We start from the raw sequence: 17,363 nt of genomic DNA, 5'->3' as shown, positions 1-17,363 counted from the left end.
TGACATTGCTTATGGCTTTGCCATTTGAGCTACTGAATTTGTATCCTCTGGGACTTCTTTCATTGAAGATGGCCTTCTTGGTTGTTATTTCCTGTACTTGATGTACTTGAGGAGTGAGCGAATTGCAGCCCCTGTCTTGTAAGCCACTTTTTACAGTCTTTACCACGGACCAAGGTGATTCTTGGAGTGCGCCCTTCGTTCCATCCGAAGTCGTATCAGTTTCACTTATCACAAACCATTTGTTTGCCAGCTTTCTATCCACTTACTCATCCATCTTAGGAGGAAGAGGGACTTCATAGACTCGACCCCAAAAGGGCTCTTGAGTTTTTACATCGCTAGGGCAAACCAATTTAGACTGGAAGACCAAATGTTCATTGGTTACACCGGCCTGAAGACGGGCAAAGGCATAACAAAACAATCCATTTGTAGATGGATTGTACTTTGTGTCTCTTAATGTTGAAACAGAGCAGGGAAGCAGATCCGTAACTGCTTCAGGGCACACTCCACTTGGGGTGTGGCAGCTACCTCTGCTCTTCAAAGATGGGTGCCGATGAAGGATATTTGTGAGGCCACGACGTGGGTTTTCATCCACATGTTTGCAAAACCTTTTTGCCTGGATACTGTATTCACCAATGAGTCTCGTTTTTTGCAGAGCTGTCCTCCAACATGTGATGACATAGCAGAGTTTGTTCCTTACTTCCTCCCTGATATCTTACAGCAATGGGAGTCTACCTAAGATGCGAAATCCATGGGAGAACACAATCAGTTAGGACAGATTATTTGCCACTGATAATGTTCTTTATGATGTATGTTCCTCCCACAGATTCCTCATCGCCCTCCTGAACTACCCCACAGTTTAGGAACTTCCTTCTATGATGACTCTCTTTACACTTAAGCGTTCATTCTTTTGTCTTTAATCCCTAACATGGCTGTGCATGGGGATAAAATGACAACCGAGCTCTTGGAGCACCGTGCATGCTGTTTGTACCAACGTCGACTTCACATCCGGTCCCGAAGTCTACTACTCGAGGATCCTTGACGCCAGGCTGCACGACGCCCCTAATGGGGAAAACCTTTGCAAGAGTCCTACAAATCAGGAGAATATATCTATGATGAGGAATCCGTGGGAGGAACATCCATCAGAAACATTAATTTGCTCCGTGTTGCTATTAGGGCAGTAGGCTCCATCTCCTTTAGCGGGAAGGTCTTCAAAGGGCTCTCATTTTTATACAGCAATGCGTTAGTGTTTTACTGTTTTTGTTTCTTCAGTTGCTTTACTACATTTATAGTTTTCTAGTCTTTTACCTTGAATCTGATCTGTCTAAAAAGTAAAAGTGTTGGGGCTCTTTATCAAGAGCATCCTGCTGTGGATGTACATATTTTTATGGTGCACATTTCGTAGATTTACTTACCTGTGACGTTCATTTCAAAGATTGCGTTTCATAGTACTTCATTTGTATACATTCTGTCTAACTTGAATTAACTTTGTGTGCTTAACTGAACCCTTCAGCACCTCACACTCTCCGAAGTGTAAGACCTGCTGCTGAGTCGCACTGCCTTAGAGTGTGGCTTCAGAATCTGTCAACAGGGTTAATTCTGAAAATCCATCTCAACAGCTGATGAGAAGAATAAGAACAATCTATAGTTCCTCTTAATGGGAAACCACATAGGAACCAGTATAATCGTTTTTTGTAATAATAATTTTGTATGCTGTGTGTCTTTTTTTTAAATTGATTTTCTTTACTCTTTTTTGGCTTTTTTGGATGTTTGTATAAAATAAACTGTATTGTATTTTATATTTCTTTGGATCGATTTAGCGTACCAGTGTTTCCATATCTAACTATATCTTTACAAAGCACACATGGCTTAAACAATGTTGCCCCCTGTTTTGAGTACTGCCGAGCACGAAAGGCTGCTGCATGGTAAAAGTGAAGAGGTGCGTACGAGTGCAACCACAAAGGGAAAGCAATAAAAGTTGCCAGAAGCCTTTTTGGCTTCACTTAGTATGGGAAACGATTGCACGCTAGATTTATGTGGACTGCTCTCATTAAGGGTGTGTTCTGTTCTTGATGGTCGTGCAGATTAATGATACCTCCGTCCCCAAGTACCGCACAGGTAGAAATACCAATCACTACCTGTGCAATCTTTGAGGCCACAGGTGTAGTGAGCCGTCAATCTGGAACCAGGAACGCCGAAAGGACCCCCTGAGCACTGCAAGGCAATGAGTGATTAGTCAAATGATGCAGTTGGACAATAATGCAGTACAAGGACAAGTCGTAGCAAGGCTTACCTAAGTGTAATGATGACTAGGGCCTTAATGGGAAAGATAAACATCAGGGGCCAACAGCAGAATCAGTGGAGCAGGATTCCAGCGAGGCTTTGGGTAGTGGGAAAACACCTGGGTCAAGATGAGATGAACTTGAGGTAATCCTTTAACAGAAACGAGATAAAGAGCCGAAAAGTTCACTACCGAGGATAATCCAAGTGCAGTCCAGTTAACAAGTATGAGGTTGAAATCCAGTAGAAACAACGAAGTTCAAAGCAATGTTCTGGCAGTTGACAAATGCAAGGAGACAAGAGAAAAACAATCCGTGTAACGTTCCGTGGTCGTAGTACCTAGTAATCCAAGAATATCCAAGACGCCAAACAGTCCTTACGAGAAGCAGCTGTGAAGCACTGTTTCCATGTTTCCCGATGCTTTTAACTGTGCGATGCAATCACATGATGCGGGTCACGGGGAGCGGGCAGAAGCGTGTCACGTGATTCGGGATGTTGAACGAGGCAGTTGTGGATACCTCATCACGTGATGCGGAATTCTCCATGTACCCGGGCGGCAGCAGAGTTTCCATGGTAGCTGCCATCAGAGGGAGGGTCGGAAAACTCCCGGAATCCCAACAATGTATCTCCCCTGTCTGACGGGACATCGCTGCTGCTTGTGTACATGAGCTCGTGAATCACAAGTGCCCTGCTGGGTGGTGGTCGCTGTATCAGGTAGGTGCGGGCTGATTGGTGTATCCGTAGTATGTATACCAGAGTGTGTGCTGGGAGACGTGGCAGGGTGGTAGTATTGCTACAGTAGATTTAAATGGGGCCACATCCCCCATACACCGGTAGCCTAAAGGACTGCTTGGTGCCCTAAAGTGAGGTGAGTTAGCCATGGAGTGCACTCCCTAAAATCAGGCCATTGTCTCAAAACAGTCAGTAGATATGCTGGGGTCCCAATGTTAAGTGATTGTAAAAGCATCCAAAATACATGTTTTCTTAAAAATGCGGTTGCAATGGACCTTTCACGTTCAAATTAAATTTTAAATGTAGAAATAAATGATGGCACAGTATTTGGTTAGGTGCAACCTTGTAAAGAGTTTGGTTTAACAAATAGTAGTTCAAGGGATTGCATTCTCCCACAGATTCCGCATCTGAATAGATAGCAATCCAGTGTCAGATGCTCAGAAAGGTTTTGACCGGGGGCGTAGTACTGCTCAATATCGTAGTGGTGACTCCTTCCTCGATCGAACATGACGGTGGGTGTTGTATAAAAGGATGTACTATGCCCCCACTCAGTTCCTTTTTTCTGCGCGCTCAGCATGCTATTCAGAACACGCTCAAATCTAAGGTTTGATACTCCATCAGTAGGTCGGTGCCTAAACCGTCTGGGTTTAAACGCTGCAAGGACTCCAACTCCAAAATGTCCCTCACGGACCCGCACGCATATGTGTGTGGTGTCTTGGTGTTAGGGACAGCAGGGAGCAATGTGGTTCCTGCTTGGAGATGAACCTGAAAGCGGTAAAGGAATGCTGAGCAAAACTGGTGCAAGAGTTGTAATTGTTACCAACTGATGCCATTGCATCCTGTCTTGTTTTTTAATTTGTAACACTAAACATATAGTGACATATCTCGAAAGTTCCCAGAACAACGTATGAGAACTGAAACATGTCGAGTTCCTTTACCCTGGCATGAAACAACCAGGAAAAAGTATATACCCCAATAAAAGGGCCCTGACTATTCTAAGATGACATATGCCCCTATAATAGCCAGTAATTAAATGTTAACAATACATATATTACCTTACCTGATTTAGATATTTGTTTCACGATCTAATTGCCTGTTTTATAGACAGTGTTTTAGTATTTAATACTTTGTGCGAAACCAGATAGCTACTGATGTTTTTCGCTTTTTAAATTATGAATATTTTTGAATAAATGATCTATTTTGTATAATGAAACAGTATTTATTTAATGTGTAATTACTGTGACTGTTGATAAGTGCTAACTACCGTCTGTTTACTAGCTATGTAGAAACAGCCCCCATGGCAGAATGTTGCCTTTGCATCCAGAGGATGGAGTTACAGGAGGTATTGTACCTTCCTCAGCAGGCACAAGCACCCCAGGCCATACAGGGTCAATGCAGGTTCACACAGCCTGGTATTGGTAGAAGAAGGTCGAGACAGTCGGCAGCCGGGACAGGAACTACTGGAAGGGTTTTAAGCCCTTCTTTTGATGGGAGCAGTAGAGGCAGTTCCAGCCGAGCATATGGACTCGGGCTTGTACTCCCGATAGCTCTTGTTCCCAACAAAGGGGAGGACCTCTGTCCCATCCTGGTCCTCGGGGAGTTGAGCAAATTCCTGCAAAAGGACAAATTCAGCATGGTGGCATTGAGGGAAATCTCCAGACTCTGCAGTTCCAATACTGGCTGGAGTCACTAGACCTTCAGGATACCTATTTTCCTATGCCCATCCACAGGCGATTCCTAAGGTGAATCACTCTGGATGCACATTACCAGTTCAAAGTGCTCCCTTTTAGTTTGACCTCCTCCCCCAGGGTATTTACCAAGCTGAAGGCAGTAGTGGCGGCCCACCTCAAGAGAATGGGCATCTTTGTGTTTCCATACTTGGACGACTGGCTGATCCGAGCACAGTCGTTGGAACAGGTTGTGAGGCATCTCGTGGACACCTGTGCACTACTGCATGTGAGGCACCGGATGAGATCCCTTGAGGTGCTTCTCAGGAAACAGTGTCGCAGTACTTCAGCGAGATGTCCGATGTGCTCCGGGTGTCGAGTTCAGTGGTGAACAACCTGGCCTTGTGGAGCGGATGAACATGGAGGTGGGCACCAAGGCCGGAGGAACAGGTGGTAATGCACGTCTCGCTGAAGAGCCGGGGGGGCTCATTGCGGCTGTCGCCAAATCAGCGGTCATTGGTCTCAAAAGGAGAATGGTTGTCACAAAAATCTGCTGGAGCTGCGGGCAGTCAGACTGGCGCTCTCCACTTTTGCGCCCACCCTGCAGAGGAAACATGCCCTGGTGTTGACAGTCAACATGGTAACCTTGCACTACCTCAACAAACAGGGAGGCGTGAGATCACTGCCCCTGTGACCAACATCTCACACTCCGCAGTTCATCTGGCAGACGCTCTGAGCAGGCAGCGCTCGGTCTCCCTTGAGTGGGAGCTATACTCGGAGGTTGTTGCCACAATCTTCGACCGGTGGGGCACCCAGAAGGTGGATCGGTTAGCAACAGTGGACAACACAAAGTGCAAGCAGTTGTGCTTGAGGGAATCTCAGGAGGTTGTGGAGGTTCAGGGCTCACTTGATCCTGATCGCACCAGACTGGGTGAAGAAGACATGGTATTCGGATCTGCTGGAACTAGCTGTGTGCCTACCTATCTGGCTTTCTCAAGAGGCTGGACCTCTCGTCACAGTGGGGGCATTCTGCGTCACCCAAACCCAGACCATCCCAACCTGCATGCTTGGCTCTTGAGAGGCTGAGGTACGGGGACTGGGACTCCAACAAAGGGGAGTTAGAGGTGCTGTTGGGTGCATGTAGACCGTCCACTAGGCTTCTTTAGACGTGCAGATGGAGAAAGTTTGTCACTTAGTGCAAGGTGAAAGGTGTGGTCCCCATGTTGCGTCCCACCTCCTCTGTGATTAGGTTTTTGCTGATTTTGGCCCAATCAGGCCTTCAAGTGGGCCCAGTGAAGGGGTATATGACGGTTTTTTCGTTTTCTAAAAGGACGCCAGAACAAGGTTCCTTCTTTACCATCCCTCTGTTGGCACTGTTTTTAAAGGGCCTAGTTAATTCTTTTCCTCCTTGGCGTTTCAAGGTCCCTGATTGGGATTTGACCTTGGTTCTCATCTTCCTGATGGTGGCTCTGTTTGAGCCTTTGCATTCTGTGCCCATCACACTTATCACATTGAAGACTGCTTTTTTGGTGGCAAAAACGTCTGCTAGAAGGTTCAGCGAGTTGCAAGCACTCTCTAGTAAAGCCCCTTTCCTGAACTCAAAAAAAAAAAATGGTCTGCCTGAAAGTGCGCCCTACATTTTTTACAAAAGTGGTGTCAGAATTTCATCTGAGCTAGGAGCATCAATCTTCCTGTGTTTACCCTTCACCCCATCCTTTCGAGGATGAAGAGATGCTCCACAGATTGGATCCCAAGTGGGTGCTGAGTTTTTTATGGCCAGAACGGGTCCTTTCAAGAAAGATGACCAGTTGTTTGTTGCTTTTTCGCAATTTAGGTTGTGACGAGGAGTTACCTAAGAAACCTCTCACTGGGTAGTTCTGTGTATATCTGAATGCTACCAGACAGCGAGTAAGGAGATTCCAGCAGGGCTTCGGGCCCACTCTGCCAGGGCCATGGCGGCTTCTTTGGCCAGAGGGGAGTGTAAGTTAGAAGCATTTGGTGCGCAGCAATGTGGTCTTCTGTTTGCCAAGCATTACAGCTTGAACTTGGCCCGTAGGCACTTTGGTAGGGCGGTCCTCCAGAGTTCATTGGTATAATGTTCAACGTTCCTCCAGCATGGCTACTGCTTTGGGAGTTTATCAAGATGATTCTGAGGGAGAATGCAATCCATTAAAGAAGAAATTACTTACCAGTAATGTTCTTTCTATGGATTCTTCTCCCACAGATTCGTCATTGTCCTCCCAGCCTACCCCGCTTGGAAGTCTGTAGTCTTAGTCACATTCTGCGGTCACGTTTCTGTGGGTGATTACATGAGGAGCAGAGTGCAGGGTTTTGGGCAGCAGCAGTTGGCTGACAAGACTACTCTATTTCTTCTGGTTTCGTCTCCAAGTCTGAGATATGGAAGAACAAGGTAACTAAACAACTGTTGTTTCCTGTTGTTGTGATGTTTGTTTCTTTGCCTTTTCCCCGTTATTGCAATGTTTCCTCTCATAGTCTTGGACGGGGGGGAAAGTGGAGAAATGAGATGTGGGGCCGTAGTAAATCCTTTTATACTACGCCTAACATCACATCTGATCAAGGAATGGCACGGCCGTATACGAGGGAGCCGTCGATGATGATATCGAGCGGAGCTATGCCCCCTGTCGAAACATTTTCCAAACAGCTGACACTGGATAGCTATCTATCAAGATGATCTGTGGGAGAACAATGTAAAGGAAGAACATTACTTGTAAGTATTTTCTCCATTGCCACCTGCATTTAGTAAATCATTTCCCCGTTTGCATGAGCGTTGGTTTTGTTTACACGCAATTTATCTTCTTAAGCAGTTGTGATTTAGGTCATTTTATCAATGGCAAAAACACATCTCCTTTGTCTATGGAATACATCGGTCTTATTTGAAATAGACCATATAAACAAATGTGTAGTGGATTGAACTTTTTTCTTTCTCCTATCAGGAAGATGAACGGGGGGGTACAAGTGATGCATCTGCTGATGAGGCGAGGGCTACTTGGCACAGTGAAATCTCTTCCAGGTACACATTTATTTCTGGAATTTTTCCTCGGTTGTAGGTTTCAATGCTTTTGTTTTGATGGCATGTTTGCAGAGCAAAGCAAATTGGCAGATACTTTGAGGAAATTCACAAAGGATTCAAATGCTACAAGGCTTGAATATTACATGTGCATGCATGTGACCAGAGTACAAATGAGGATATTTTGGAGGTCGATAGTAAGCTATTGTTTATCGGAATGATGCATTCCTTAAAATCTAATTTTAGAAGCATGGGCATTGGGAATTTCTCTTTGAACAGTTTAATTTGTAACCCTATGAATCGGCATAAGTCTTTAAGTTGGGCATGCATATGTTTTTGAAAATGTTTACAGTGATTCATCAAGTGAATATTCAGACTGGACAGCTGATGCTGGAATTAACCTCCAGCCTCCCAAAAGGCAAACCAGACAGATGACCCGAAATGCTTGTAGCAGCTCAGACGAGGAAAACTTGAAGGAAAAGGAGCATGTAGAAAAACGCAAGAAAACCAAGCTGACCAAAAAAAAGGTATGGGAACTAAACTTATGTTTTCTTCTTTCTAAAGAAATCTTTTCTTATTGGAGCAGAATACATGCGGATAAAGCTGTTGGAAATTGGGTTACCTTATTTACCACTATTCTACAATAGCAAGTTATCATACTTTCTTTTGTTGACGTCTGTAATGTGCGCTCAGCTTTGTCCATCTACGTTACTGCACATCAAGCATGGTAACCAAAGAACAATTTGTTTTATTGTTGCCTTATGCTTTCTTCTCTCTCCAAGAAACTATCCGTGGAGGGGGAGCCCAGTGAAGAATGGTTGCCTCCACAATGGATTCTGGACACCACACCTCGTCGTTCACCTTTTGTCCCACAAATGGGTGATGAGGTAATGATAATGCACACTTTTTTCAGGTCTAGCCTTTCTCACCTCCGCCAGCACAGTCTGAGGCAAACTATTAATTCTATTTGAAAGATGGCTGTTGTCAATAAATAGTTTTCTTTTTTTAAATAGTTGTATTGTAGTTATCATTTATATAGCGCCTTTACCAATATTAAAGTCTCAATGCGCTAGTGATGGGAACGCCCTTGTGTACCGAAGTCCAGAGTGTTGGAGATCACAGAGCGGGATTAGAATGCGTCTGTGCTTTTGGCCATTGTAAGGTGTAGGAGGGCTGGCCGGGCGCTGATAAAAAGCATCCCATGAGTTCATGCATGTTAATGGGTGCTGAGAGAGAGGGGTCTGGAGAAAGCGTGAGTGCAAGAGACTCGTTAAGTGTCCATCTGGCCGAATTTGTTATAGGTCTTTGCTGCATACTAATGGCAGAGGTGTTGAGGCGTAATCTGGTATAAGTAGGTGGAACAATTATATGACCAGCGAGACTGAATTTGTCGTAGTCATTGCTGTATTCTGATGTGTGCGTGTAGCCATGCCAGCGGCTGCAGTCCACCCAAGTGGTGCGTTTATATGTACCTAGAACCTTGGATGGAGATTTGTTGCAGATGCTCCTGATTGTTCAGGGAATGTCATGCTCTGTCGATTCTTGCGGCTGCGATAAATAGTTAGCAATATAAGCTAGTCTTCACAAATCACCATTAGTACCGAGGCCGGGATCAGAGCGAAGCTATCCTGACGGATCTTTAAGTGCAGAAGGGGCAATCCTAATACATCTTATAAGTGCAAATAAACAGTATGGCTTCAAAGGACTTCAAGGCACAATTGGCGGTTCCCCTGTGATCTTCAGAGTGCTGGGCACAGGATATCATCATAAATGTCTGCGTGAATGTACAGGCTAACGAAAGAGTGCAACAACATTCCTATCCCCCCTGAAAAGCCATCTAGGTGCAACACTCTTCCCACCCCAACAATCCCTCCAATTGCGTCACATTTCACAACCCCAAAATCCATTTTAGGTCAACTCATTTCCTAACCTTAACATTCATCCAAGTGCCTACTCCCAGCAGTCCATCTGAGTGCAGCACATTCCTTACCACCAAAGATTCATTTAAGTGCGGCACATTTTGATAAATTATCATTGTTAATCATTCTATAATGACATTATTAATGAATAGGTTTGCACAAAAGAGTGTTTTTGAGATTTGTCGGTTTGTTTTTTCATGGTTAAACTGAATAAAAAAGATGTTAAAACAATATGTATATGTGCATAAATAGTAATTTCTTGCTATAAGTATATTTTCCTACATGTGGAAATGAAACCTAGTATTTAGAACAAGAATTCAAATGGATTCCTTACTCATCTACTCATCTTTGATATCTCCACTGCCAGCTGTTCTCTGAAACTTTTTCGTCACCAAGGGGCACAGCGCTGCTCCACATAGGCTCTGCCTGGTCTGATGCATTCACCAGGGCGTATATGGCGGGGCAAGTATGTATGCAGGCGGCATGCTCCATGACCCGAGTTCCTTTTTCTGCGCATTCAGTACTCTTCAAGAATGCCACTTAACTTCGCTGATTTTGTTACTGTGTCATTCCTAACCATGGGAATGCCTTGGGCTTCAAGTCCTGTGCGGTTCGTTGAAGACCGATATCTGTCTCGGTCCCACACTGGATTTACCTGTATTGCTTGGGTGAAGAACATGATCCGCAGTATTGCGGGTCATTCCAATCCATGCCAACGATAGCCCTAAGAGGGGGAGCATGCTGCAAGTTATTGACTTACTGCCACACATGTGGCAAGAGGACCTCTTCCAAGTTTCCGGGCAAGGAGAAGAGAAAGGCCATAATGGAGAAAGAAACGAAGAGATTGTGCTTTCTGTGACAAATTGGATTCTGCCTTCCAGGAGTACAAGGATGAGTAGGGTACAATAGCTCACTCAGCTCTCACACTTCTACAAACCAAAACCCAACACAATCATAAAGGTAAAAAAGGGACAGTTAAGAGATATACCTCCTTCCCCTTTTGTTTTAATGCAGTCCGAGGGCAGGATATGCTCTTTATAGGGGTGGGAATGGGAACCAGTAGTGACCCAAACAAAACAGTATCAAAGTCCAAAATAAAGGTAATGTGCAATCAAGGTTCTATAAAAATATAAACAATTTAATAAAACACACCATCTGCAAGTAGAACCAAAAGAGATTACGGTACAAAAACTCACCCCAGAGGAAAGACCGAGAATATGCACCAGACTGGAGAATGTAGCACTTCAAGCTTAGTAACTTGGGGTGCTAGGTAAGGTACTACTAAAAAGAATATCTTGGTGAAGTCGGGGACAGTCTCTTAGCGCCCAAGTGGACCAGGGGGAAGTCAGTGTCACAGTACCAGAATTTGGTTCTTGGTGGGCTGAGGCATTTACCCGGGTTGAAAGTTGAGGCAAGCTGATCAGGCTCAGTCAGGCACGTAGGATTGTGGAGGCTCTGGCAGCAAGCGGGCATCAAGCAGGGTTGAATGCGGGTGCTCGGTGCAGCCGAACAGCAGCGATTCAAGAATTGCAGATCAGGGCGATCCCCAGAACCCTTCAACATTGGCCTGGCTGAATCGAGCTTTAGCCGCTGGCAGAGGTCGGTGAGGGACGTTTCAGCGGGTCGAGTCCGTGGACGGCAGTCGTGAAGTGGTAATCAACAGTGCGTCAAGGTGCCAGCAATGAGGCAGCGGTTCTCGGGCTAGCTGGGCCCAGCTGTGTTGTAGCCTTCGGGTAGATCGGAGAGTGACCTAGGACATGATTCCATGTCAGGCTGATGGGGATGCAGTGCAACCGGTGAGCTGGTTGGAGGAACGCAGATACCAGCGCTTTCCCTCTCGTTTAGGATGCGGGGAACACGGACCAGCCTGTTCAGCGTGGGTGAACAGGGAGCTTCGGGTGGTTTGGCCCTCCGGGTTGCTCTGAGGCCTTCACATAGGGCTCAAGGACAGGGTACTCTGCTTCAGGGTCTGCTCTTCTGGCACAGAAGATCCTTTGAAGATTGGTTGGTCCTGGCCCAAGGTGATGGTTACTCCAGATAGTCCCTTGGAGTGGTTAGGGGACAGATCTTCCTCCTTGAACTCCGGCGGAGTGCTTTGGACAGTGCAACTGTCCTAGAGGAAGTCCAGGGGAGAGTCCCCAGAACATCTCTTTGGCCTTAAAGGATCCTCAAGGAACTGGAGGTATTCAGTTGAAGGGGTACAAGACTCCTTCTCTTTAAGGGCATTAGTCCTCAGGTTATTGGTTTAAAGTTAGCCTTCTGGCGCAAGGCTTCCTCCACTGTCCAGAACACTCCTGCCTATCCTACTCCCACCCCAGTTAATTCCTACTGACAACAAAAGACCTTTGGACATGTAGCAACCGGGTTGAGGCTACTCTTCCTGAATGGGCATGTTCCTTAGATACCTGGGCCCAGGGTCGCAGCCGGCTTAGCAGCGGTCTCTGGGGGAGGGGTTTACCGGCCCTCACAAAGAGAATCAAAGAGAGGCTAGGTCCTGTGGGTTTCTGTCCTGCCGGGTGGCCGTATCGGCCTGTCTGACCCTAACACACCTTCCCATCCACAACCGATCGTTCTTACAGGAGCCAGTCATTATGGCGGTCAAGTGGGCATCTTGTGGCCTTTGAACCTGCTCTGCGCCACGAGAAGAGCAGGTGCTGTGGATCATGCTACTGATGTATCAGGGCACAAGGGAACTATTCTTTTGGCATGGAGTTGCACAAAGGGGGATTTGATTAGTAGATTACCCCTTTGAAGAGAGGGAATCATCCACATCATTGTACGTATTAAGAATAAAAAAAGCCAGGGCTTTGCACTCTTGCCAGATGACAATTACTCACACTTGGTTCCAGCGATGAGCTGATGAATATTTTCAGGAGCCCTATTTTTATCCAAGATTCAGACTGCAAGCGAGCCCAAGCCAACCAATAGTAAGCATCTGCACCATTCAAACATCCAGTGGTTATCCAATAATGGATAGCCACTGGTCATCACAATCGTCCAGTAACAGACTTTCAGGCACTCAAAGGTGGATTGGGACTAGACAGTCCCAGCCCCCTTCTCTGGCACACACACAACGCCCCTTAGCCTGCTTTTCCCCAGAAAAGGGATTTCCCCATTAGGTATGTCCTGACCTGAGAAGGCAGAAGAAGGCCAAAGAACAATATAGCCAAAGAACAAGAGAAAAATCTTGTGGCACGACCATCTTAGGGTACTAGCCATCTTTAGTAGCCAATTGCGGTAAATGCAAAAGTCTGCGAGTAAAATAACACAAATAACAGTACGAATATCACAGCTGTCACCAGCTTGTCTTATGCACATTGTAAAAGTAACCAAAAAACCATTATATGAAAAGATATGAGGATACTAAGTATCCTAATTGCACTTTCCTGTAAAAATACAAGAATCCATAAAGAGAGACATAGGGGCTCATTACGGGTTTGCTGGTAATCCGCCGGTAGTTCCAGCGGGTTACCAGCAAACCCGCCTTACCGTAACATGCGCCGATATCCCGCTATCGCCAGGATATTACGGGTGCCGGCAACGGCGATAAGTTCCCATTCCATGGATTCCGAGAGGACTCCATTGAATGGGTTTGCTGATCAGAGCCCCTACCGGCAAACTCGGAGTGTGCCGGGCCATTAAAAATGCGAGAGCCGGTATTGTCATCATTTTTACAGGACCGGCACACTCATAATCGGCCCCATAGTCAATTTCCCCATAGGAATGAGCAAAACGGGCAAGGATAATAAAGCAGGAGAATTTACTTTCCTGAAAAAAGTCATGAAAAGTTTATAAACAAGCAAAAAGAAAGGGTGTCCCGTAAGAAAACTATGGAGTGAAAGGTGGAAAGAGAAAATGTTTCCAAATACACTCAATCACCCGACCCATGAAGGATTGCCTATCGGCCCTCGAAGACCTTCCTTAATTCAGCCATGGCGCCTTGCAGGAGTTCCATAATCTCTGTTCAGCTGATGTGGAGGTTTTACAGCAGCTGCCCCAGGCCCTACGTATAAAATAAGTCCTGTATCTTTCCAGGCTTCTAAATTCCCAAAGGAATATCATTTCATCAAGATTTCTTTTAACACTATATACCTGGGTTACCGTGCAATGTACTGCCACCATCTAAATACAGAAGCCTTGAAATGTTATTATTGATGTTACTATTGTTGCGTTGAAATGCTTAAAGTTCAATTTTCTGTCATTTAAAGGACAAGGCCCACTGGTAGCGCTATGTTGCCATCTGGTGGCCACATCGGGCAACTGCAGCCTTGACATTTAAGACTCCGGATTCATTATTCTGTTTCCTGTCTGAAGTAGACCTCTGTTCAGACCCCCTGTAAACAGCGCACAAACATTTCTCCCTACATAAAATGCACCGGGACCATCCATGTCTACTTTCTGGCTTAACCCAAAATGTGCTGGGCACTTTATGCTGGATTTCCACATCTCTGTCCTTGAAGAGTGAAAAACGTGCTTGACTTACCTAAAGACCAAAACCAGTCAAAACTTTTGTCATGATTAAGAAACACCTTCTAAAGGCAATGTTTTACATAACCTTAACATACTAATGAAGGTACAGCCAGCAAGGGGAAAGAAGAGACCCTACTCACCCTGGGTCTCTGTTCCATTCAGAATACCAATCGTATAGACTCATGCAAGACTTTATCTTTATTTATTTTTTATTTCAATTTTTCTTTAGTGTTGGCATTACCCAGAGGTTCTCGGAGCCCCTTACATGGTTCTAAGTTTGAAAAGGTGAGAGTGGACAAAAGTTGTCACAAAATCGGGGATCGAAATTCAGATTGGATAAACTGTAGGTAAAAGAAGCTTCTGGAAAGCCAGCATTAATCAGTGACCAGCAGCTACCACTGTGGAACGACGAGCTAGTACATAGCGTTTCTCAAATCTAACTTCGAAATAAGATGCAAATGTATAATTTTGGCCATTGCTTATTACTCCTTATGCTTTTAAATGTCTTATAGGTGTTTCCTAATGTGTATTTATAGAGTGTCCCAAATGCACAGTTTAATTTCAATAGGCATATTTGTTCAGCATCAGTTGCCTTGGGGGAGCCAAAAGCAGCTAATAGACATTGGTGTCATGCTAAACAGGCTCTCCTAGGCTACAACCAGGAGCTAAATATCTCCCAGCTACCCTCAATTTCGAACCCTGCAAAATACTTTCAGGGAAGCATAGACAAGTGATAGCATTGGAGGAGGGCAGGGTTATGTGTGAGGAAACAGGTATGTTTTTAAGCTCTTTCTGAAAGTGGTGATGGAGGGTGCAGTGCCTATGTGAAGAGGTAAGTGTTCCATGCACAGGGTGTCTAGTGGCTAAATACTTATTTTGCGTGCATGTGAGATATTCGAGTGGAATATGTAGAAGGTGTTGGCTGGCTTGTCTGGTGTTTGTGGTTGATGGGTTTCAGTAGTCATGAAGTTAAGATGGAGTTTTGAGGTGGATGGCTTTGAATACAATGAAGTGTTCTTTGAAGGTAAGTCTTTGGTTTATGGCAAGCCAGGGGAGCTGGGCAAGAGCGGGGTGATGTGTGGATGTTTGAGTAGGTAGAGAATGAGTCTGGCATTTTGTATGGCTTGCAGGATGGCAAGGGTGCTGCTGGGGAGTCCACTGAGGAGAGCATTGACATAGTCCATCTTAGCACGAAACTATGCTTTGACTGCGGTGCGGAAGGAGGAAGGATATGTCTGGTTTTCTGTAGGAGTTGTAGATTGCATGTTTTGGTGACAGTGGCTATGTGGTGTGTGTGAGGAAGGATATCTCAGGGGCAACGTGTTTGTCTTGAAAGCAAGAGAACGCGGTGCAACACAGTTTCAAACCCTGATCCTGTGCTTAGAAAATACTTGCTGGTATTAAGCGCGTTATAAATGAACAATAACATTTTTTAAAAAAAATTGTGAGTTTCTGTGTGGGTTGTCCGTGGCGAGTCCTTGGATCCAGTGGGTGAGGTCAGTTTGTGCTTGGGGAGAGGGGGAGTGTAGCAGATAAGGTTATAAACAAGACAAACAACTAGAGGAGGCTGTATACTTGCCAGAAGAGAAATTCCACCTTCAAGATGAGTCAGAAACGGCCCTGTATTTGAGTTGACCAGTGCAGACAGTACTTCCTGTTACATCCTCCAATAAATGATTATCAAACAAAAGTACACCATAATTTGTAGAATAGTAAATGGGTGCATTATTGTATGTATGTATGCACATTATACAAACTTAACTGGGAAGCATCAAAACAGTATACATAGGGGACACACCCAGGGTGTTGCAAGTAGGTTGTGGTGGAGACGGGGAGTTTCTCAGTTGGGTAGACTGGTGTTTTGTTTGCGACTGATTTCTCCATCAGGGGGTCTTAGTTGGATTCACATGCTCATGAATATTTCCTGTTGTCAGGCTGGGAATCCTTAGTAATATTAAAGCAGTTTAGGTTTAAAGCTAAAAAATGCTTGTTGCTTCTATAGCCTGTTGCTGTCACTTTGGGTCATACTGCCCCTGCCAATGACATTCGCCCTCCAAGCTCCACCCCTGGTGGCCATCTCCAGATTTGTACTGCACATTTTTCTGTGTCCTTGTGTTTCGCTCTTCGAAAATTCTTTCCCCCTATTTTTCATCTTGTTTTTTTAATGTTATTTTATTTTATTGTTTAAAATGCTGACTTAGCTCGAGAACAGTGGAGCACTGTATAGAGTGTGGGTAGCCAGCATGTGGGTTAGCATCTTTTAACAGTAGCGCAGTACTGCAAGGTCTGTGCATCTGTATGTCTGTCCTGTGGAATACGTCCTTGGTCGGGTGTTGTTGAAAGAGCCATGTTTTGAGTGATTTGTGAAATTGGAGAATTGTGGGGGCCTTCCGAGATGACACTGGGGTCGAGTTTCAGAGGGTGGGTGCATTATAATAGAAGGATTGTTTGTGGGTCCTCTTTTGTAGACAAGTTCTTATTCACGCCGGCTGGTCGATTTGCTGTGCGAGAAGCGTGTGCCACCAGATATGTGGAGCTTAGCCGCCAGGTATGCTGGTGTGCTACTCGGGACTGCTTTGTAGATGATGCATGCGGTCTTGAACAGTATCCTTGCTTGGATTGGAAGCCAGTGTAGTTCACGCAGGATGGGGGCAATTTGGTCACATTTCTGTGCTACCTTACTAAGACGTGCTGCAGCATGGTGGGCTGCTTTGAGGGGAGCCCTCCAGGGACTCCCCGCCGGACGAGATTGGGTGATTTCATTCCATGATCTCAAGGGCGACAAAGCTATTCAACCTCATGCCTGAGGAGAAAAAGAAGGAAGGTTTCCTTTTCAAGCAACGGGAGTCCTCCAAGAGGACTAACGTTTCAGTTCCCCTGTTGGGTGACATTTGGGAGGATGGCCTGTTGTTCATGAAGATCCCTAGCACAACTCTTGTGAAAAGGGATTGTTTGAAGAAAAAGTACAGTGTTTCCACACTCAGCCCCTAAGTGTCTCAAGTCTCAGGTCCCAGCTATTGCCTGACTCAGTGGTCTCGGCCGCAGCTAGAAAGAGGTGCTCCAACCAATCTTACTCATCTATGGGTACCCCCTGACCAGGAGGGCAAGAAGCTGGATGCAACTGGGAAGCGCATTATCACGACAGCACCGTCTTTAATTAAAAACGCTTAGCCCTAGCCATTCTCTCGAGGTATGACAAAGAGTTATGGTACAAGTTGGGACTCTTCCTCAAATTCCTTACGGATGACAAGAAGGCTGAGGCCCTGGTGG

The 17,363-nt window shown here is 45.4% G+C and overlaps 1 protein-coding gene across 2 annotated transcripts in view; it reads left to right on the top strand.

The window, feature by feature from the left end:
* Window positions 1-17,363, top strand: part of BRWD3 (bromodomain and WD repeat domain containing 3) — a 1,632,068-nt gene that overhangs the window by 789,348 nt on the left and 825,357 nt on the right. For both annotated transcript variants that reach the window (XM_069612911.1, XM_069612910.1), the window contains exons 22-24: window positions 7,631-7,707; window positions 8,057-8,231; window positions 8,487-8,591. In XM_069612911.1, coding sequence (XP_069469012.1) covers window positions 7,631-7,707; window positions 8,057-8,231; window positions 8,487-8,591 — 357 coding nt within the window. The remainder of the gene's footprint in view (window positions 1-7,630; window positions 7,708-8,056; window positions 8,232-8,486; window positions 8,592-17,363) is intronic.

Source organism: Ambystoma mexicanum, chromosome 5p, assembly GCF_040938575.1.
Source record: "Ambystoma mexicanum isolate Mex_15411 chromosome 5p, UKY_AmexF1_1, whole genome shotgun sequence".
Taxonomy (NCBI): Eukaryota; Metazoa; Chordata; class Amphibia; order Caudata; family Ambystomatidae; genus Ambystoma; species Ambystoma mexicanum.
This window is presented reverse-complemented; position numbering and strand designations above follow the sequence as displayed.